Source organism: Nipponia nippon, unplaced genomic scaffold (genome assembly GCF_047370975.1).
Source record: "Nipponia nippon isolate SJK-2023a ecotype South Korea unplaced genomic scaffold, ASM4737097v1 scaffold_3, whole genome shotgun sequence".
NCBI classification, from domain to species: Eukaryota; Metazoa; Chordata; class Aves; order Pelecaniformes; family Threskiornithidae; genus Nipponia; species Nipponia nippon.
The window spans coordinates 82,222,970-82,245,731 of record NW_028262347.1 but is presented as its reverse complement, the minus strand read 5'-3'; the positions used below and the strand labels follow the sequence as shown (position 1 = coordinate 82,245,731).

The 22,762-nt window shown below is 40.7% G+C and overlaps 2 protein-coding genes across 4 annotated transcripts in view; both read right to left on the bottom strand.

Moving 5' to 3' along the window:
* The window catches only part of ANO2 (anoctamin 2), a 199,839-nt gene extending 193,353 nt beyond the window's left edge, over positions 1-6,486 (bottom strand). Inside the window, exon 1 of the mRNA XM_087765406.1 lies at positions 6,445-6,486. Coding sequence (XP_087621532.1) covers positions 6,445-6,463 — 19 coding nt within the window. The 5' untranslated portion in view covers positions 6,464-6,486. The remainder of the gene's footprint in view (positions 1-6,444) is intronic.
* A 6,498-nt stretch (positions 6,487-12,984) lies between these two features.
* Positions 12,985-22,762, bottom strand: part of VWF (von Willebrand factor) — a 175,323-nt gene continuing 165,545 nt past the window's right edge. For all 3 annotated transcript variants that reach the window (XM_087766218.1, XM_087766219.1, XM_009475359.2), the window contains 4 exons: positions 21,585-21,713; positions 19,815-19,854; positions 15,165-15,262; positions 12,985-13,328 (listed from right to left, as the gene is read on the bottom strand). In XM_087766218.1, coding sequence (XP_087622344.1) covers positions 13,140-13,328; positions 15,165-15,262; positions 19,815-19,854; positions 21,585-21,713 — 456 coding nt within the window. In that variant the 3' untranslated portion in view covers positions 12,985-13,139. The remainder of the gene's footprint in view (positions 13,329-15,164; positions 15,263-19,814; positions 19,855-21,584; positions 21,714-22,762) is intronic.

The window sequence follows — 22,762 nt, the reverse complement described above, 5'->3', positions numbered from 1 at the left end:
AAATTCTCATAAAGTACATCTAAGTTTGTGCCTACGTGTTTTGGCTTGAGGGACTAATGTCTTGAACCCTTTAGTTTTAGGTGTGTTCCCCATCTTGTATTGACACATTACATGGTCACAATGTAGCATAATGGACTGAATGAAGGGGTGGGGACTTACACGCCAACCCCTGTTCATCACCACCACCATCAGATACCTGCCACAGCGCAGTGCACAGAAGTAGCAGGCTATGAGAAGAATGGTTGGTCACAAGTAGGAAATGCAGAAAGCTAAGCCGATACAGGCAGTAAAACAGTGAAAAAAAGAGATGATAAAAAGTAATGGGTACAGAAACTCTTTTGACATACAAATGTTTCATGCTCTTCCCCCCTTTAGTGGTGCCATAATTGAAATGGGGCTGATTGATCTTCACCCATAATTTCTTTAGGAAGCTTATTGGGGTGAAAAACCATGGCTTGGTCCTTCAAGCATTAGTGTTTTCTACCAGAGAGAAGACATAGGTGTAGCAGGCCCATCTGCCCGCGTAGTTACCATTAAAGAGACAAAAAGCACCATGCCTCTCCAGTCAGGACTTTTCTCTTCCCCAGGAAGAAGAAATAACTGGAACATTCATCAGCTCCCGTATATCCAGGGAGACACTACATCCATACCATCTCTTCTTGCCTTCTTACTCGGCAATCCTGCAGTTCTTTTTCGCCACCTTCACCTTCAGTCTAAGGAAACAAGAAGCTTCAACGGCATAGTATAGCTACTTTACAGTCTGGGAGACACTGCCTTATGAGATTTGCTGCACTGTGTTATGAGAAAGCAATTTCACCCTTCTCTGCCATAAGAAAGCTCTGGAAAATTTGAACAGTTTCCTCCGCACCTTCCTCATGGTGATGGAGACAGGGGAAGGCAGGAACAGCTGTGTCTCTTGCTTAGTGTTCATGTGATTGAAGAGTGTTTCTCCCGCATTGCTGAAACAGCCAACTGGTGGCAGAAATACCTTGCATTGCATCTCAGAAGACAGAGCATTGAAAGAGGTGCTTGTATGCAGGAAACCTATAGAGTTGTACATCTTCAAATAATTCAAGGCAAATCTAAAAGGATCCATTCTTACAGATGGTGATAGCAAAACTTTGTCTCTCTCTTCTTTTCTTTTTTTTTTTTTTCGGGGGGGTGTATTGCTAAAATCTGGAAGTCATTTTCACCCTTATTTAATGGAATCCCTTCTTTTTTTCTTTTTTTTCAACAGTAAGGCAGGCATTGTGTCCCACTGCTAATCTTCTATGCCCTCTACACAGGCTGAATCTACTTACGCACAATCGTGCTAAGAGAAGAGCCAGTAAAATACTAAAGAAAGAAATGTGCAGACCTTACCCCTAAATGTTATGATTATTCTTATGTTTCCTATCAATAATAAATTAAGGTTCTGCAGCACTTCAACAGTACAGTAGATTGACTCACTAAGCTTCCTTTTCTGATCTCTCAAGGAGACTCGCCCTTGGTTTACTTTAATGAAGCACATAATGATGCCACAAGGGAAACTCCAAGGAAAATAATTAATAAGTGAAGGTTTCATTCCCAAAGGCTACACAGAGCGTTTCTCCAGTATTTTCAGACTAAGCCTGGGATATCTCGCAAGACCTTTGCACAGTCAATTAAAGACCTTTTTTTCTTCCCTGTCTTTTTAACTGGGCCTAGGAAAAAAATCTGAAGTTCATTTATAATAGAATTATTTCATTTCCACTATGCTTCCCAGCCTCCAGAAACTGTGTAATGAACCTGAGGTTAACACTGGTAAGCAGGTGAGGCAGTCAGGGACTTCCAGTCAGAATAAGTTTTTTGATGGAAATGCAATTTCCATGTCTGAATTTGGAAGACTTCTGTTCTCCCAGAAGCTTTTCATCTTCCAAAATCAAACTGACAACCAAAATGTTTTGTTCTGAATGAGTTCCACATTTGACAGTGCTTGCCTGTGGTATTGCAGCGCCTCAGGGCCTTCTGCTTCAGATGCTGCCTGACCTCATTCTACCCTGTAAGCCTTTACGACATCTGGCCTTACATGTTCTCATTCTGTAAATATTCTAGAGGAATTAGTATCGATAGAAACAAGCTGTGTGTGTGTGTTTATGTATATGCATATATATATAAATTCTTATACGTGCACACATGCATAGCTTTGGTACATATATATATATCCCCAGAGAACAGCAATAGAATGAATCTTGAATTCAACTTGAAAAGCAAATGTTCAAGAACTACACTCATTCTAGAAAAATAGCCTGGGAGCCATCCCTCCAGTCAAAGGAGGGATCCCTTAAGTTGTAAATGACTTCCAAGGACAAGGTACATCCAGGACAGCGATCAGTGACCAGCTCTAGTTCCAGTGTCGATTCACAGCCAGTAATCATCTACTTGCTTGCTCAGTCTTTCTGCACTCCTTTGCTTCAGCTTTTTGTAAACTTAAGGGTTGGCTGCAGGTGCACCAATTGACCTCACCATTTGAGTTTCCAATTCCTTGTCTAAAGTGCAATCATGAAGAAGCTGCACATACTGCCAAAAGTGCAAGGACTGAGAGGGTGTATTAAAGGACCATACTGCTTGTGAAATATGCATTAAGGGAGTCTACGTAATTAGGAGCTCTGTATTAAATCCTAAGTAACAGCCAATTATCCGATCTGAGTGGTCCAGATGATAGATTATCATAGGCACAACCACTTGCAGAACACATTGCAAATGTTTTGGCCACCCAGGGCACAGACATTGGCCTGCTTTCATTTATCTTCCTCTTTTTCCAGTTAAGTATCAGAAATGGGTTGCATTTCTGAAAGACACCATAGTCAGAAGTATATCTGCACAGGCTCCTCTGCAAGGCTGTTCAAAACATCTGCAATTTAGGAGCATTGTTTGGCAAACTTGTTATTCCTTTTACCCTCCAAGTAGGTATGAAAAAGAACTACCTGAATTTACTGTTTCTATGTAGTTTCATTTAAATATATCTTCTTTAAAGTAGATATGTATGAATAAAAAGGATGTACCATGGTTATACATGTATTCTTTAGGTTCCCACTAAGCTAATGACTTCTCAGTTCTGAACATGCACATCTAGAGTTGCTGAATCAATACAGCCAGTCACACCTGTATAAGTATGCAAGTATATTCATCACACTGCAGTTTTCTTTTTTAAGCTGTCACCCCTTATCTCTTCAAAATACTGCTTATTATTAGCATTTCAATTAAAAGAGTTTTAGGGAATGCATGTTAATTAAATGAGTCTTGGTCAAGCTTAAAGGAAACAGGCCACCAAAGGAAACGTCTAGGAATATTTTTTTTTTTACATAGGCAATCCGTTCTTTATTCAATATTACTTGAAGAAAAAGGTCCAGTAGGTTTCATTAAAGACAATTTAGATTAGTGCAGTGTTCTCAAACTCCTTATTTGAATAAAAGGACAGAATTTGACCATTACATTTTCAATATCTGGTATTTCTTTCTTCAGGATGGTTTAAGAACTATTTAGATGTTTAGTCCCCTACTACTTAACTGCTTCTACTAAAATCAGTCCCATAACTAAACTCAGCATTAGACAGTTCTCTCTCTAAAGAGTATTTCTTCTCCTATCATATTTGAGAGGCTGGGAAGGAAAGGGGAAACAGTGTTATGTACAGCCAAATGTAAAGGGACACAACTGAGATACTGATTCCTACCCAAGAGATTCTCCTTGCTGAGTGTCCTGGAGGCACAGGATGTGGCATTCCAAACTGAATGCTGGAACGAGGTCCAGACAGGCAAATGCACCCAGACTGTCAAAGGCATTAGCCAGGACTTCTCATAGGTGGTTTTGCCTTTCCCATCTGCAGTCTGAGAGGTACTCTATGAGCACTCAAACCACAGGCTGCAAATTTGGGTCTCTTGGTGGCAACTCAGCTGTGGGGGAACAGGTTGGAAGTAGCAAACCTGAAAAATGGTGTTTTCTGCTTCTAGCTCCACTTCTTTCTACCTTTGATTGCACTCCCAGTTTCATTCCCCAGGAGGTCTGCTAGCCCAGAGCATATGGCTGGGACAATGTGATGAAAGTGGAAAGTAGACAGGGAATTGTGTAGGGCTGTGCTGCCTACCTTAAGCCTTAGCAGGGCTGCTCCATCTCTGATCCTGTCTTAACCCTTGTTACTTCCTCCAAGCCATACCTGTACTTCCATTTCCCAGAAGCTTCCTCTAAGTTCCTCCTCTCCATGGCAGGCTTCATACCCTCTAATCTGAAATTTGCTTTAATTTGTACCATGCTGCATTAGAGAGCATTAGAGGCAATCCAAAAAGCCTTGTCTGTCTGTCTTTAATTCTTATGATTCGTAAAAGGCACTAATGGTAGTCTTGAAGACACAGTGGAGAAAATCACACTGTGCTGTAGCTGTGTTGAGTTTGGTGGAGCTGTGCACAAGAAGTAATTCTGGCACAAGGTGAGCTTCTTCCCATATCACCATGTACTTCAAGGCTATAATGGTTCAGGAAGCTGTTAATATGTGCTCAACAGAGCAACTTGCCCATAACCCTCTGGCCCTTTGTGTGAATGCATATTCATTGATCCTTCAAAGCAAGAGTTAGTGGCACAAAGGATAATAATAATCCTCATACAGTCATTTTAGGGAAAAGGAGGCCTGTGGTCATCTGCTTCCTGGGGGAAGGTGAGCCTGGAGCAGAGCATGATGGAGCAGAGCAATGAGTGACCCCACTGTCAGGGAGCCCACATGCAGAGCAGCAAGTCCAGGTCAGGATCAGGGCTGGAGACCGTGATCAGGATTGGACACAGCTCACTGATCCCTCAGCAAGACAGCAGTGACAAGGTAGGTCTGAGGTCAAGCTGGGATGCAAAGCCGCTGGTTCTGGGTCAGGGCCAAACCGGCGATGGTCCGAGACCAGGCACAGATGTAGCTGCTGCTCAGCTGCGATGTAGTGCAGGCGGGGGCAAGTGGTAAAGCCTCAGCTTAAAAGCAGTTCCCAAGGGAAAGGAGGGCAGCTTACTTCCAGCTTTCTTCACAACAGCTCCGGTCAGCAAAGGAGTTGACCTTAGACTCATCCAGCTAAACTCTTTAATGTGACGAACGGAACTCCTAGATGGGGCAATGTGCTCTGGGCCCTGACAGCCTGTCCCTGAACTGCTGCCAGAAACAACAGCATTGCAGCACCTCAAATAGACAGGGGCAGGCAAGGGGTAGCATGGCTCCTTGCTGGCTTTGACTGGCCTGAATAGCTATGGCCACAGACACAAGTGTAAAAACCTGTGGTTGTGCTCCTTTGGTAGACCCTCATACACAGGAGCCCTCACCTCTGGCATTAGGAGCAGGAAGAATGTACCTGAGTTAACAGAGATGCTCACTCACCTCTGGCACACACCATGAGCCAGAGAGCCTCTTAAAGGGTGGAAGACTATGAACCTGAATGGCCAAGAATGAAGGAAACAGTAGAGCTGTGGAGATAGATGTGGGAACCACACGATGTAAAACACAAACCTGAGCCACCTTATGAATGGCTACCCTAACTGAAGACTTAATGGAGCTGTATCTATATAATATAACTGGGTGTATAACTTCACAGACTCCCCTCCTTTTTTTGTTTTGGTTTGTTTTTTAATCCTAGTCTAAATATAAACATTACAGAAAGTACATGATTTTTCCAACATAAAGTATATATCAGTATATAGATCCAATCTAACAGTGAAGGATCAGGGATAGAAAAAGGACACTGGAATAACTCAAGAAAGATCAGCAGTAGACATCATTAAATCTAATGGCTCTTTGCACACTGTGGTCTGTTATGCAAATAATTTTAGGAAGGGGACTGGACAGGAGAGCACAGAAATAGCAGGATTCAGTGAGCTGCGTGATAGTCCGGAGTTCACAGCAGAGCTACAGCCCTAGAAACTATGAGATAACGTGGAAACAACCACAGAGCTTTTGGCTGTGGCAGTAAAGTAGTAGTGACACAGTATTAGCACTGAACATTTTTCTAAACTTGTACACTGGGAACTCAAACACAGAAGGTTTTATGCACTGAGCAGATTTGTTCCTTGCATGCGGGAGCTGAAAGCTCACTGCTGCACATTGTCTTCTGAAAAAAGATATTGCTCGCTCCCCCCAGTTGCATTGCAATAAGGCAAATGCAGATGGAAACAGCAGAAGTCCAGCAAAAGGCATTTGCCTGGTGATTGTCTTTTCCACATGGATCACAACACTGACCCACAGCTGCACTCCTGAGGCTTCAGAAGAAATGAACTCTGCGTGTTTTATCTCTGAACTGTCTGATGTAACCTGGGCCTCAGATTTTTCTTTTTTTTTATTTGGTTTTTTTTGAAGGTGTCCTGAAAGAGGACACAGAAGTCCTTTCAAAGTATTCCTTTCTCCGTTCCCCACCCCCTTTCAACTTCATAGGCAGCAATTAACAATGAAGCAGAGAATAAACTTACCGGGTGTGTGTGTTTCCATCTTGCCTGGAGGTTTGGCTGGAAGTTGCGTCAGTGCTAATAGGATGTGGCTACGCTGATCGTATGCACAATCTGCTTCTGCACTGGCTTAAGTAGTGAACAGCACTAGCAGCTGTTTCCATCCTGGTTTGATCCTCCTTTAAGCAAACCACAAACTGGAGCTAATTAGCGAGACCTTCTGTTTTGGTGATTAGCATCACGGAAGAAAGAGAGGGAAAAAGGCAGAACTCCCATGACCTGAGAGGCCATGGCAATTCTCTGTTGGAACTTCAGCATCTTGTCTTCATGCTCCGTAATGCCTCAACAAACAACGTAACAACAGGCATATTTTGTCCTAACTCCCCAGAAGGCAGTGGAGAGGTAGTGGAGGAGAGGAAGAAAAAAGCTAATGCAAAACCAGGGCTCTACAACAGAGCCAGCTCTGTCCAAAAAGCTGTTATTCAAGGATTAGACTATCTTGGAGGTGGTTTCTGTGGGGAAGAGTGCCTTTATATCTGCAAAGTTTTACAGTGCTTCCAGGTAGGAGGTAAGTCGAGAAACCTTTTTACAAGACTCTATCTCAACTACTCAAGTTACCTTACTGCCTGGATGCTGCACTGTCATTTCTGCATGAAATATTCAGGGGATTATCTTGTAATCAACTGTCTAATCAGAACAGGTGATGGATCCTGCTTAGCCTTTAACCTTACAATTTAAGCAATGTATTGGGAAGAAAAGTTGTTGATGACTAATACCATCTGAGAAAGGACTTTTAGTTGCTGATGATAACTGGAGGGAAGTGTAATTATTTGGAGTTCAAATCTTTTTCTTCTTTTAGCCTATTTATGACACTGTGACAGTTTGTCTTGTGTGAGAGGGGGAAATGGATTTATTCAGTGACTGAATAAAGTACAGTGTTTCTACTAGCTTGTGATTTAGGATCACGCACTGTGTCATGACTAGCAAGAATAGCAGTTTGTATCACAGAGAGATGTACTGATGCACTGTGGCTACGCTACCAAAGACACTGAGTTTATACAGGGAGCATTGTGGCTGTTGTATTGCAAAACTTGCGCTGGGTGCTGTAAAACTTTCCCAGCAAGGACGAGAAATACATGTGCTGGTTTAAACTCTGGACAAATTTTCACTGAGTAGTTGCCCTTTTAGTGAAACAGCTATAGGCAGACCAAAGAGAATGAGATTAAATTAGACTATGTTCATCTGTTTACTTTGGCTCAACTGAAGTGCCACATGAGGAATTTTGTGTGTAACTTACACTAATGTTATATGCCTGATTTTACTTGAAAGGGAGAGGGGTCAGGAGCCCTGACTCCATCTTGAACAGCTTTATACAGGTCAGTCAAACTTTTCTGCACTACGTTTTACCCCTGACAAAAGGGGAAAAGTAATGATAAGGTCTTTCTTTGTGCATCATACAGGGAAGACAACTACATTAAATGTCACAGAATACTTTTTTAGCACTTGCTTTAGTATTCGCATACAATAATGTCTTCAGATAGGAGAACTTAAATCACTGCACTCTTCTTAGTCCCTCCTTTGGAACAGCATTTCCTAATTTCTAAGTAATGTATCAATAGGTATCAAATACTTGTACTTCTTACCCTGCTAGTATCTTATGTTAATCTCAGAACTTCATTTAGAAACTGGTTTCAGTTACAAAACAGGGAACAACCTGGATGCCACTGGACTGACCAATCTAAAAACTATTAGATCACAGAAATAAAAAAAAACAAAAAGGTGTTCTCAGTTGCTGTGTGTAAGCTTTCTAGCAGGGGGGATGCTACTTTATACAGGCTTTTGTTTGCACGCTAGCCCATGCATACAAGTTTTGAGGTGATATGCCTGTAATTTTTTTTTGATTGTGCAACCACCCTATCGATTTGAACAAGTGAATTGCTCTTTGCTTGATCATTTTGCTGCAATGTCCATAGCTGCACAAATCTCAATGTAGTTCATGCTTACTTGGCCCAGGGCAATGGTGCAATCACATAGAACTCCAGGTAACTTTTTGCTAATAAAGTGGGATCAGAGGATACTCCAGGGGAAGCAACTGTTGAACTGCTTTTTGCCCTGATGTTTTATGACCAATTAATCCGCTGCCTGGATAGATAGCAAACCTACTGCTTTGTATACACTTATTTCTGGGAGAGGGGAATGAAAACTTGCTGAAAATTATGCTATTTTATATCCACATTATATGCTGCACCAATTAAATGCTAAAACAGAAAGCCATACCCACTAATTTTGGAATAGTATGGGAATGTAGAGCCAGGTCCTGCCTGGATCCCTGTGGACACAAAGCTCTGCCTGCAAGGGTTCAAATTACTGGCACCTATAAGCTATAAGGATGGGTCCATTACAGGTAATACTGTTAGCTCAGGTAATAAATAATATACACAGGAGGCAATATGAGGAGGAAGCAATATCCAGCTGGTTAAAATGGAGCTGGGTCTGTAGTCTATTTTTAAGGACACTTACCAATAGAGAAAATCATAGCTGGGCATCACTGTGTTTTCTGAGGCACCTGGGTATGGTGTTAGTTGATAATGCAGAGCTGCTACAAATAATGCCAATATACCAGATTGTGTTTCACCTGCTGTAGAGGAGTGGTGCTTGGAAGACCGTAAAAATTAGCAGAGAGATTGGATGCTTTTAATAATTAAGAAGTTATATAAGACTCCTCCACAAATCCATTTAACGTTCCTGTAAATCTATCCTGTAGCATGCTCAACAATGCAGCCAATCTTCTGAAGTGGTGGGACACATTCTGAATCATTGGTGGAAAAGCAAAGACTAAGGTAGCTCAAAACCATCAAGGCTCACAAGCAGTATGTACAAGTTGAAAAACAATGTTTCTCAAAGCCTGGATTCTGCTGGTGGAGGTTAATGGAGCAGTCTGACATACGGCACTGTCTGATGTGCCGGCACACTACTACTGTTTGTGTGCACAGCTCTCTACTAAGCAGGTACTTGATTACAGGCCTGATTTTGTTCTTCACTTCTGCCAGGAAAGAATGCTTCTGAAAATAGCAGGGGTGCACTAAGTGAAACTGGGATGTGTGAAAGGCAATCGAAACCTGCATGGAGGAAGTCCGAGCCCATTGCCTTACTGACAATCGTGGTTTAACCCCAGTCAGCACCTAAGCACCACACAGCCACTCGCTCCCCCTCTCCCCCGGCAGTGGGATGGGGGAGAGAATCAGAATAAAAAGTAAAACCCATGGTTTGAGATAAAGACAGTTTAACAGGACAGCAGAGGAAGAAAAAATAATAATAATAATGATAAAAGAATGTACAAAACAAGTGATGCACAATGCAATTGCTCACCACCCGCCGACCAATGCCCATCCCATCCCTGAGCAGCGATCGCTGTCCCCTGGCCAGCTCCCCCCAGTTTATATACTGAACATGACATCATACAACATGGAATAGCCCTTTGGCCAGTCTGGGTCAGCTGTCCTGGCTGTGCCCCCTCCCAGCTTCTTGTGCACCTGGCAGAGCATGGGAAGCTGAAAAGTCTTTGACCGGTGTAAACTCTGCTCAGCAACAACCAAAACATCAGTGTGTTATAAACACTATTCTCATCCTAAATCCAAAACACAGCACTATACCAGCTACTAAGAAGAAAATTAACTCTATCCCAGCTGAAACCAGGACACTGGCACCATCAGAGCCTTAGAGGAAAGACAGCTCTTTTGGGGCAGGCTGCCTGAAAAATCTTGATTCTCATGCCAGCAGATCAAGGCCAAAAATTCATGTACTTTCTCAGTCCATTAAGGGAGACTTTATAATATTCCCTTTCTCTTGCTCTTTCCCACTTGTCTGTTTCTATGACAGGATTTTCAAGCAAGAAGCTCCTTCTGGCCTTGAGCACAACAGTCCTTATCTTTGCTTGGAATATATAGGTACTAGCCAGGCCTGAATAATAACATACAGACCATACAGAAGTCCACAGAACTCTATTCTGTCAGACAACCCAGTAACTTATCATGAGATGTATTGTGCATCCACTTCAGTCCATATACTGGCATAGATGCCCAAAAGCAAAATTGCAACCAAGGAAGGTGAAGAAAAGCCATGCAATATGAGACATATTCTTGAACCGGTGTAAAGTCTTAACACGGTTCTGCTTATGCAATTACACTGAGCTACATCTGCTATGAGTTTGATCCTATAACTAAGCAGTTTTCCAAGAAATAATCTAGAGTTCCTTAGGAAAAATACTAATTGCTCTAGTCTGAAAGCCAATATCTTTATTTTAGTCTGTTTCTTTCTTGAGACATGTAGATCCTCAAGATTTTTCTTGTTTATTAAGGTAGAAGTGATGAAAGCAGGAATGTTTGCCCCTCTGTTGGTCAGATCTGTCCAATCACTTTGTTGCTGGTGGAAAATACTAGCTGTGCATGTCTGCTTTTCAGAAGTTCAGAAAACTGTGGCTCCATCTCTGCCCTATGGCTGCTCCTGTGTATCCTCCTCGTGCCAATAAGCTGGTGCCTGACTCATACAAATATCTGATTAGAAGACCTGTCTGCAGCCATGAAACCTTAGGCTGCAATCCTGTCAGCTTTCATGAGCTAAGAAAGGTCAGTCTGGGTGAGGGCACCAGCGAAACAAAGGGGCAGCCCAGCAACAGTAAGGGGAACAGGAAGACATTGCCTTTTAACCACCTCTCCGCTCCTTTTTTCTGGTCCTCTCTGATGTTGCAGGCTGCTGTTCCAAGAGTTGCTTATTTGCAGCTTCAGATGAGCTGCTGTGCAACTGATTACCTGGGTGACCCAAATTCATCTGTCAGGAAGCTTAATATCCAGAGGCAGCTACAACAAGGAGCTGGTGTGAGGATGGAGGAAAACTGGTCACGGAGATCTACTGCAGTAAGCGGGGCTGGTGCCAGTTAAAACTTCATTTCTCTCCCTGGGGTTATTGTGGTCCCATAGCAGAAGAAAGAGAGATGCATAAAAAGCCTGTGCTTCTCCTAGCACTATCCAGCAACAGAGGATGTCTTGAATGAATAATAAGAGAAAAAAGGGCCTACAACTCAGTGTGTTGAATCCACAGCTGAATGGCAAAAAAGAAGCAGGGATCTGCCTGGTTCCTCTCAGAAAGGAATACAACTTGCCTTTTTAGTTGAAAGCACAGAGGGAGTTTTTGTTTGATCCCAAAGGGAGCCATTCATGCAGATGGGGAGGTGTTTTGACCCCTTTAGTCATGTGACATTGGCATTCATGTGAGGAGCATTAGCTCTTCATCTCAAAACTTTCCTCCACGGGACACAGGGGCAATGGTGGCAATGTCCTGTGCAATGCTTCCATTCTTACAGACGCCAACCTAGAAACTGCACAAGAATAACCTGATTTCCTGACCTTTTCTGCTAGGCTTCTCAGGAGCACTCTTACCCTTCAGGACTTCTATACATGCTTTTCACTAGGTAAAGAACACTTCTGCTAGAGCTGGAGAGACTATGATTTTTTTCACCCATAACCTATTCCTAAGCCTTACTGATTTCATCACAAACATATGAACAGTTTGGGGTTGCTTTTATTATTTATTTTTAATACACCACCTATATCTGAATTACAAATATTATTTAAAAAGTTAATTCAAAAAGAAGTTTAAATATTTCTTGTATTTCAAAGATTCAAATGGAATGAACAGTTTTCCCTCTCTCATATTTTTTGAGAAATTAGTACTTCCCAGTGAAACTGCTTGACTGGCACTAGATTCTACCATGACCAACAACCCTCTAGAAAATCTTTAGTCTTCTGTAGCCTGACCAGACCAAGTGGAATTTAAATTCTGCTAAATTTATCCCTGACAGCAGTAACTAAATTAAACTTGCCACTGACAATTCTGTATTTGCAAGAACTCATAACTTTTGTAGCTAATGCAATAGATGAAGTTCTGGTACGTGGAAATAAGGGAGATTACTGATGAGCTTTTTCTTCGAGCTGGTCTGTGGAAGTGCTGAAGTAAATAGGTAAGAGCTGTCCCTCAGCCTGTTCACAAGTACTGAGGACTTAAAAAAGTTATACAACCTGTCCTCAGCACACAATTTCTTTGCATTCAGCTTGAGGAGGAACATGTACATGCATTGCAGAAGATATTTGGTCGCCTGAGCCATAACCAGTATTGTTTGTGTATCAAGAACATCACTCTCTTACTATGAAGTCTTACTCTCTATTTACTGTACTCCCTGACTGGAGGAGAAGAAAAGACCAAAAATCTAAAAGCCCACAGAGTGTCACTGAGGTCTGAAGTGGGGAATGCAAGTGTAATGTCTCTGAAGACAATGCTAAATGCTTTGGCATATGTTCTTTAAGTAGAAGCAACTGTTTCTGTTACTGTGTTGTGGTTTTGCTTTTTTTGTTCGTTTTTTTGGGGGGGTTTGGGGGGGGTTTGTTTTGTTTTGTTTTTTCGTTGTTTTTTTTTTTATTTTTTTAATAATGTGGGTTACTTTCCATGGTGACGATGAAGGAGAACACCACAATCTATAAACAGCCCCAAGAATAATCAGAAAATGCTCCATTGGGCTAGTAATTTTTATTGCTTGCTATGTTGATACAATTAGTTAGTCAGGATTCTACTGGATAAAACAGTCTACAGAGAGAAAATGAGGCTTGCAGTGTAAAGTTCCTTCATCATAAAACTTGAGATTACACAACTGGGCTTCTTAGAAATGTTCAGTCCGTACACTTCCGAGAGTAGCATTCACACTGAGAGGCAGAAGGGATGTAATGCTGCACCACCGTCCCATTGGCACACCGGAGGGGGATCATGACTATGGTCGTTTGAGTGGCTGTACAGCAGCTGCACAGGTCTTCCCATTTCCCTGTCTGAACAGAGTATCTGGTATTGCTTCTGCACTTGCCCTAAACAGAAAAAAGAGGTACCAAGTTTGAATTGTGCCAGATCTCATTGCAATCAGAATCCAGATTCTTCCCTTCAAAACATCCATGGACAACTTTGGAGGTAAGTGCTCTGCTGTTAAACATGAACTCAGAAACAGGTATCTGATTCCAGAATGTGGGGTGCTGGTCAGAGAGTAATGTCTTATGAGCATAAGCATAGCAAAGGAGAGGTGAAGAAACTGGTCACACAGAAAAAGCCTGTAATTTAAAATATCATAGTTGATGTCCAGGGCTATTGTGTTGGCTTCTAAGCACATGTGGTTATCATCTCAGCTGTATGAGATCATTCATTCAGAAAGTGCTTTAGCCCAAATGTTGCAAGCCACACATCCATTGTTGTCCTGCTGGTTGCTATTTTTCCTTGTTCTACTTGTCTGGCCACTTTACTAATTTAGACCGAGCTGTCAATGCCTGTGGCTATAAGCTTTCATGATGTAAAAACAAATGGTCCCACATCAAACTCTGTCAGAGTCCATTTCTTTTTGTGACTCCGTGCTCTTATTTCTGAGATTAATACAAAAAAATTGCATAGCATTATCAGGGAGAACTTCAGAAAAACTACTCAATACCAGCTATAGCAGGAGTATTTAGTTTACTCAATGTATGGCCAGATTCACAATATAAAATCTATACTTTTGCAGAGGAAACTTCAACACATATGACTATGGCTAAGGACGTTGTGGACAGGACAAGAGGTCAAGATTTTTATTTTTTTTTCCCTAATGAAAGGTAAGTGTTTTTGTTGTTGTCCTTAAAGCTTCCATTCTTATTAAGACTTGCGTAGCAAATGGAGGCCCAGGAGCTATCTGAAAAGCCTGGGCATGTATGCCCTTAATACTTCTCCTCTTTGTTCCCATTCTTTTCCCAGTAGTCACAGGAAAGACAGAGTCATTTTGCCTACTGCCTTAACTGAAGAGAACACTCAAGGGGCTGGGTGCAAGCCATCTTCTTGGCTGCCACCCTTGTATGCCATAGTTTGGATCATATGCAAGGGTTGTATACAATCCTTGTATGAAGCTTGTTCATCTCAGATTGAGCAGCTGTCCTACTACAACCCAGTCTGGGAAGAGAATGTCATCTTTGGTTCCCAGTCTCAAAGAGATGGCAACATCCAGAAGGGAAGCCATGCTCCTGTTTCAAATGGAAGTTGTCCTATGAGGTGTAAGCAGTGATGGGCAGGAAATTAAACTTTTAATCTGATTATGGAAGAAATTCACAAGACATGCAGAACACAACAGCTTAGTGCTCAGGCTAATAGAGGAGTCATAGAGCTTATAGAGCACAGAAGTCAAATCACAGCACACAAGTTTAAATGTGTTTTAAAGTATCATGCATCTAAATACCAATTTGCACTCTCATAAATCAACTTCAGAGCCTGAAGAGGGATATGTGTGCTTACCTAGACTCAGATCTGAAAATCAGCTTCACTAATACTAAGATGAAAATTCTTTTTTTTTTTTTTTTTTTTTTTTTTATGGAGAAAGTCCTAACAAAGCCACTTCAGAGTCATTAATTTCCGATGGAAGCAAAAGAAAGTAGTACGAACAAAGCCTTTGTGCCTAACTTAGGTACCTTTTTTTATGCTGGCTTGAATAGGGAAAATTCAGCATCACCAAATTACTTTAGGAAATAAGTGCCAATGAGGTTTACACTGTTTGAGTCAATCAATGAGAAGGACAGAAACTGATGCTCCACTTACTGAAGTGAACCTGTGGTGGAGGCAAAGGTTTCCCTTGTGGAAGACAGAAAGGGGGCAAGGGCAGGTCTTGGGGCAGGAGGGTTGCTTTTGTTATTTACCTCACAATGAGAAATAGGCACTTCCTTTTCAGCCACACATCCGTTGATATTCCTGTACTGCAGTCTGGTACTTACTGGTCGACATTCCACTTCCACACCTACCAAGTTAAAAAAAAAAAAAAAGAAAAGTGTTCGATAGTGCTGACAATTGCATTTTTAACTCCCTTTCCCTTATTACTGAAATTGCTGTTAGTGAGATGTCATTACTGGTAAGATCCCTAGCAAGAGAATTAGGTGTGTCTCCTTAGAGTAATTAATGCATAGCAGTGTGACTATATCACACTACAGCCCTAAAATTCTACTGAAGAGCAAGGTTTCCATTATGTTTCTTTTCAATTGACTGCTTTGTTTTAAAGTCACCTTGCCACTTAACATCTGCCTTTTACCTATTGGCTTCTGTGTTAGATAACTCTCCTTTTAAAGATCGTTCAATGGTACATTGGGCAAGCAGGTGCACAGGAAAAAGATGACACACATGGGAACCCCAATAACCTAATCAGAGAAACAGAGCACCCTGACCTGGATGTTCCTGGGGCTGTCACAGGAGAGAGAGCCCATTGTCTTGGGATGATGCTCCTCAAGATGAGTCAATGGGAGCAGCTCTCCAGATCACCTTACAGACTGAGGTGGGTCACTGCCTTCAGGACTGCGTGGGACTCCTTATGTCATGCTAGGGAAGAACATTTTGGGATTCTACAAGACTTACTTATCATGGGATTTTTAGGGGAGGAACCAAAGGTGGGGGAAGAGAGGGATTAAGGTGGTTTGGTGAGGAACAAGCATGGGAAAATGGATGGATAAAGGCATAAATGAGCCTGGCTGCATGGTAAACAGCTGCTGACCTTGTCCTATGTTTGATCGTTGCAGTCTGTCCTGTCTTCTTATTAAACTCCATTTCTAACTACTTGTCCTGGGTGATGGACTCCCTGTTCTGTGTGGATGTGTGTATATGGAGGCTTAAGTGCCAGCAACTGGAATTGGACCACACATCATAGGGCCCATGAGTCCAAGTTAGCAGGGATGCAGAACCAGTTACTGGACAGAGTGCGTGCCTAAGACCACTAAGGACCTGCATCCTGACCAGCCAAGGGGGAGATCAGGATGAGAATGTGGGTGCTATTTGTCTTTGCCAGACTACTGAGTGTTTCTGTGTGTGTTCATAAAGAATGTGTCTGTGCATGTTGTATATATGTGTCTGCGTGTGTGCCTATTGGTATACATGCTCAGTCTCACTGTTGCCTGGACCTGGGGACATGGAGCTGTGGCAGCCTTGCCTCTATTGGGCTACTAGATTTGACAACTCCTAACAGTCACTGTATGTGTGGTGGATTTTGCAGAAAATTAACATGGCAAAAAGAAAAACTAGGGAAAAAAAATAAAATTAGAAAACTAATTCTGTAAAAATCTAACTTAAAGTCAATGGGAATTTTTCCACTGTCTTCAGTAAGTCATGATACTTGTTTTCCAATACCTTTTGCTCTTAGTGTTAGATAAAGTCTCCCTGTTTTTTTCCATCTAACGAGAAATCCACATAAGAGGCAGTAGGTCTGGATTAATTATGTGTGGAGGGTGCAAGCTCAGGGAATCTGCTGATCCCTCTTTGTAAAGTGAGGTTGGTTTGCTATGATCTGTTAAGTACAGTAGTCGATGGTGACTCTGCCCCTCCACTTTCAAAAGGAACTTTGCCATTGACATGGTCAAATACAGACTAATGCAGAATATTTTGTTCTGAACACTTGTCTGTTTTGGTCCACATCTAAAGACTTGTGAAGGAGCTAATGCTTTTTTAAGTGGATATTTTACGCACTGCAAACAGCAGTTCTTTGTAGTATTAATAAAATTATATGCCTCTGTGTAAAGAGGAGGTTCCTACTTTTACTCATTTCTAGCTAACCAATGGAATTTCTGTATTTACCAGAATAGTGGAATTTTTTTTTTACGTACTACGCAACAGCATTTCAGACAGCTGAAGGAATTCAGCTGGCCAACTGCACAACTAAGTAGGCACATAAACTGAAGAGAAATGTATCCATCTTCCTAGCAGCAAACACAGCTTTCAATACCTTTTCTATGGGAACGTTAGTACCAAATCGGCTCTGTGCCTTGCAAAGGCTCTACATTTCATTAAAAAACAAACAAAAAAAACCCAAAAAAACCCAAAAGACAAACAAACAAAAAAAAAGGCAGCAAGCTTGAAAAGTGTTTCTGGCTGCAGGGCTGGAACTGCCAGTCCTCTTTTAATGATTTCATCACTTCATTTGATAAAACTTGTCCACCAGGAAGGAATACGCAATTGTATCTGCACAACTGAAAAGCTCAAACAAAATAACTGTCATCAGACTCAAAATACCTTCATCACCTTTTTGATCCTGACTTATCGACTTGTTCCCAACTTACTTTACTACTCTCATTTACTTTTTTTGTAGACTGTGCCTCCTTTGCAAAGGCAAGTGCTTGTAACTTAGAAGGCACATGCAACTGAGATCAACAAGGAAAACAGGTAAGAAGCGGAGATGCAACTTCTTTGTTAAGTGGGAAAATAAGGAATATCCTTTGCAAATAATCAAGTCCTTTGTTAGTACCACAAAAATCTAATGAGAAAATAAGCCTGTTCACTTATGTACTCCTACGTACTTAAAACCTGGAACAATGCCCTCAGACACACTAATGAACTCCAGTTGCCAAGGGATAGCATAGAAAGGGAAACTGGCTTCTTAAACGACCTTTGCTTGAAGCCACGTAGGACTCTCCTGAACCAAAGGCATCACCCTGAACAGTGCTTTGAACTTGAGAGAACAAGTTCTTTGCCCAGTTCTATATAGTACTGAGGTGTCCGAAAGACAAACTCTCTCAAGACCTGGGAAGGCAATGTAACCTATATCTAAGTCTCTGCGTCCATGAGAAACTGATTATTCTCTTATCTGACTTTTAAGAAGAATTAAATTAATCTGGTTTTACAGTAGATTTGCCAAGCCTTGGTGTTCCCTGTAGAGTACATAACAGACTGCATGTTGCTACTGAGTGCCCTGGTGGAAAGATATAAATACAGAGGAGAGAGAAAAAGAGTTTGGTATCTAGAAGTATCTGTTTGATTCAAAGCTATGTGTTAATCAACATCCTTCAATTGATAACCCATAGTTAGCTGGCTGGATGCAGCATGTTGGCTTTTTTGTTATGAAGGGCCCTGAACAGAGAAGTGATGAGGAATAGAACTGTGCTGTAATACAGGACTTTTCAGTTTTGAGCTATATCCAAGCAAACATCAATGGGAATAAGAATTTGAAGGCCCATACAATATGGGTGGTTTTAGGCATGCAATATTTCACTTAGATCAGTTTGCTTCTGCTGCTGCAAGGAGGTATCACTTTTAAATCACTATAACTGTTAAATGGATATATGTATTGAGCTATGCTCATTTGGAACTGGGTTGCTCCTCTCCTCAGCTGCAGTGATAGGCATTCTCAATTAGTAGAGCCTGCCCACTGTCCTGTCTTTTAAATCTTAAAATTTGTTTTTATGAATAAATAATTTTCAGTATTCCTTACTTGAAGCCTGGTAGATTAATGATCTCTTAACTAAATTACCTGTTTGAGCCATTTGATGACAGTCTATCTCAATAGCTTTCTGACTTCTATTGCTCAAGCCAGAACTCAATGATTATGCAGACAGATAATGGCTGCAAACTCTCTAGGAGTTAACGTCCTTCATCAGGGGTATTATTACAGCAGTTACTGTGCCAGTGTGGTGATGGGCTGCTATGCTGACCATCTTTTATTTATTAGCACATGCATGGAAGGAAAAGAAAAGAGAAGAAAAAAAAACAAACAGATAATGGAACACAGGCAACGTGATGATATTCTGACCCTAAAAGAGAATATCAATCTTTTGTTACCTTTTTTATTATTATTATTTTAAATGAGATACAGTATTATTAATTTTTTACTTACAAAGGAGAAAACTGAGAGGTTGTCTGTTCACAAAAGCATCAGAGATTCATTTTAGAAATAAGAACCCAACCCTGCAATCCTTCCTCAGGTAAGCAAACCCTTCCTACACTCACAGCCTGACTGACATTTGGATTATCTACACAATGATGCCTGAAATCAAGAGTTCCTGACACCTAAACTGCCAAATTTAAGATGCAGTCAGGCTGTTCAATAGGAATGCACCTTTGACAAGCATTTCCCCTACCATTTTTTGCTTATTACATTATTGAAAACCAATCAAAAGTACATTACTGTCACCAGGGTTTTTTTTTTCTAAATTCATTTTAAGTTGATTGATTATTCATGAAATGGTTGCCTCACATATTCAGTATCAGGTTACGTGACTTGTCAACCTGTGTGTAATACTGTTCCTGTTATCTTTAGATGAACAATGAAATAAAACATTCCTAATTAACATTTGCATAAAATGTGGAGAGTATCTGTTTCTTTCTAAGCACTTGTGAATACTGTCAAAACACGTGTCCTAGTGGACAAAACATGACAGCAGTATCCCAACCAGAGACTGGACTTGTTTGATGGTTTATTTTAACCACATTGCTTAGCTGTGTTTCATTAAACCACATCTTATGCAAAACGTAGCTCCTTACCCAGCAGCTTACACTCTCTGCAATTTCCATACAAGACTTTTGGCTTATTTACTTACATGTGTCACAGCAGGTATTGCCAATTTTTGCAATTCTGCCCTAAAAAAATAAAAAAGGAAAACTTCTATTTTGGCACAAGTAATACACATATGTTCTGCTGGAAGAATACAAAGGGATGTTTAAAACAGGGTATTAGGCAAGAAAATTGTATTTCTATATTGTACAAAAATATAAAACTACATTAGTAATCATCTCTTTATCCATTTTAAGGTTTTGAACTTGTGATTGTATTTGTTGATAGCTGATTGGAAATAGTTGACTATATTAGCAAGTTCAACACCTGAAAATATTGCTTTCACCTTATATTAGAAGCTTTCTAAAGTAAAGGCATTGAATACAAATAATTTTCTGGGAACTAGAGTGATAAAACCAATAGCATTCAAGTCTTATGTCTGTTTAAGAAAGGAAGTTAAACAGTCCCTCTTGATTTTTTTAGCAATAGAGATGAAAGCATGCCTATTCCACAACACCTGAAAATGTACAGGCTAATCATCATAAAATATCACATCTGTCAAATAAGTTTTAACAGCCAAAAATTTTATTTTTCTTTTTTCACTACTACCATGTAGAAAGTAATTTGCAGAAATATATGTATGGTGGAAAATTACTGAACACCCATAGATGAAAGAAAAAATGGGAGAAATATTTGTACTGCAGGGTGATGCCATTTTTGCACTAAACACCTGAACTTACATGCAAAAGTTTGGAGGCTTTTTTAATTAAAAACCCTAAATTTTCCATCTGTAACTAGAGGAAAACCACGAATTTTATAGCTGAAATAGTTCATTTCTTTGGATGGGGGGAGAATAAATGCAGTTTGGGAAGTTCTGGTTAAAAAGTAAATTATTCTTCATTGATTTTCAATGAAGACCTTTAGAATACAATAATAAACCTAAGCCTGTAGCACAACCCACCATTTTTTCTGAATTTTTGTTTGTACAGCAGAACTGTGTGTGCTATAGTGATTTCACAAAGTGAGAAATGCACTGTAAAAGCTTTATTCTTCCTGCATTATACATATCAAATCCTCCATTTGCTTGATGTGTATATAGAGAGAGGTTTGGTCACAAGCTTTGTTAAAGGTTTCCTGCTTTCTGTCATGCCCCAAAAAAATGGGGACAGGTGGGTATAAACAGCTGTGTGACGCTAGATGAGCAAAAGCAGGACCCCATCTTCTACACCCCAACCTGTACTCTGTTCCTCAGTGTATGGCTAGCCTCAAATCAGAGGAAAAACAAGTGGACATATTGAGTGGGGTTTTTTTATTATACCGTTATACCAACCAACTGCAAATGTGGAAGCCTGAGCTCTTCCTACAGCATTATGAAAATTCCTTTCACTAACCTCACATGAGGGTAGAGAAAAAATGTCTTAGCATTTCATATGCATATTCATAAAAAAAAAGGGGGTGATCTGACTGTCTTGTCAGTTTGCGTAATTATCCACACAGTTTTGCTCTGGATACCAAACTGAAAACATTATCGTTAGAACAACCATTGTCTTATGTTTGCTGCTTCATATACAACAGAATTACTGCAAGCTCAGCATCTCCCCTGCAGTATAGTCCCACATAAAACCAGCAGATATTTTAAAATAAAGAAAACTTACATTTTTCTGAATTTCAAAGAAAGTTCAAATTCAGTTTAGCCAAGGTGCTGGGAGAGGGTTGGGGTTTCCCACCTAATACACATAAGGTACCTATATACAGAACCATAAACATGACAGAGTCTATTAGGAAACCTGGAAACAGGACCCATTTCACTACTTACTCCTTCAGCCAGACATCTTCTGGAATCAAATGGAGGACAGCCAGTGATTCTCCTTTCCCAGATAAATTCCCCTTTCTCATTTACTTTACAGGAGTGACTGTCACAGCCATCCTGAAGTGATTCATTTGGCTGTAAAGATTCAAGGGCTGTTAGCTTTACACAGAAACAACATGGGACAGTAAATTTTCAGGATACTATACAACCTGACTATTCCTTTACTGATATCTCAATTAGTGTAGCTTGGTGGTGAAGTATATATAACATGGAAATCTTTAGTAAGCAGAATTGTTTATCAACAAAGTTATCATCTTCTATTTACTTTCATAGCCATATTGATTGCAGCTCAGTCAAGACTGCCAAAACCTGTCCTTTTCAGCTCTTAAAAGGGAAGAAAGTTCCATTAACTTAAAAGAGAAACTTGTATAAGTGAGAAGCTTGGGGGTTTGGCCTATGAATTGTCTTTCAAAGAGACATATATATGAATATGTAACTTCTGGCTGAGTTGGGATCATCTTTAAAAAAATACATAAAACCACACCACCACATAGAATCATTTAGGTTGGAAAAGACCTTTAAGATCATCAAGTCCAACCATTAACGTAGCACTGCCAAGTCCACCACTACACCATGTCCTCAAGTACCACATCTACACGTCTTTTAAATACCTCCAGGGATGGAGACTCAACCACTTCCCTGGGCAGACTCTTCCAGTGCCTGACTACCCTTTCCGTGAAGAAGTTTTTCCTAATATCCAACCTAAACTTTCCCTGGCGCAGCTTGAGGTCATTTCCTCTTGCCCTATCACTTGTTACTTGGGAGAAGAGACTGACCCCCACCTCACTACAACCTCCTTTCAGGTAGTTGTAGAGAGCAATAAGGTCTCCCCTCAGCCTCCTCTTCTCCAGGCTAAACAACCCCAGCTCCCCCAGCTGCTCCTCATAAGACTTATACTCCAGACCGTTCACCTGCTTCATTGCTTTTCCCATACTCTCCCCATCTACAACTTTGCTCAGGAATGGAATGAAAGAAAATGTTATATGCTGTTTCTTGTGACAAGCTGATGGGTTTTGACCAGAAAGACATCCACTCCTCTTAAAGAACCTATCATGCTGGATATTCACATTTTAAAATTTTTAAAAATTTAAAAATTTAATTTTTTTTTAAATTAAATTCACATT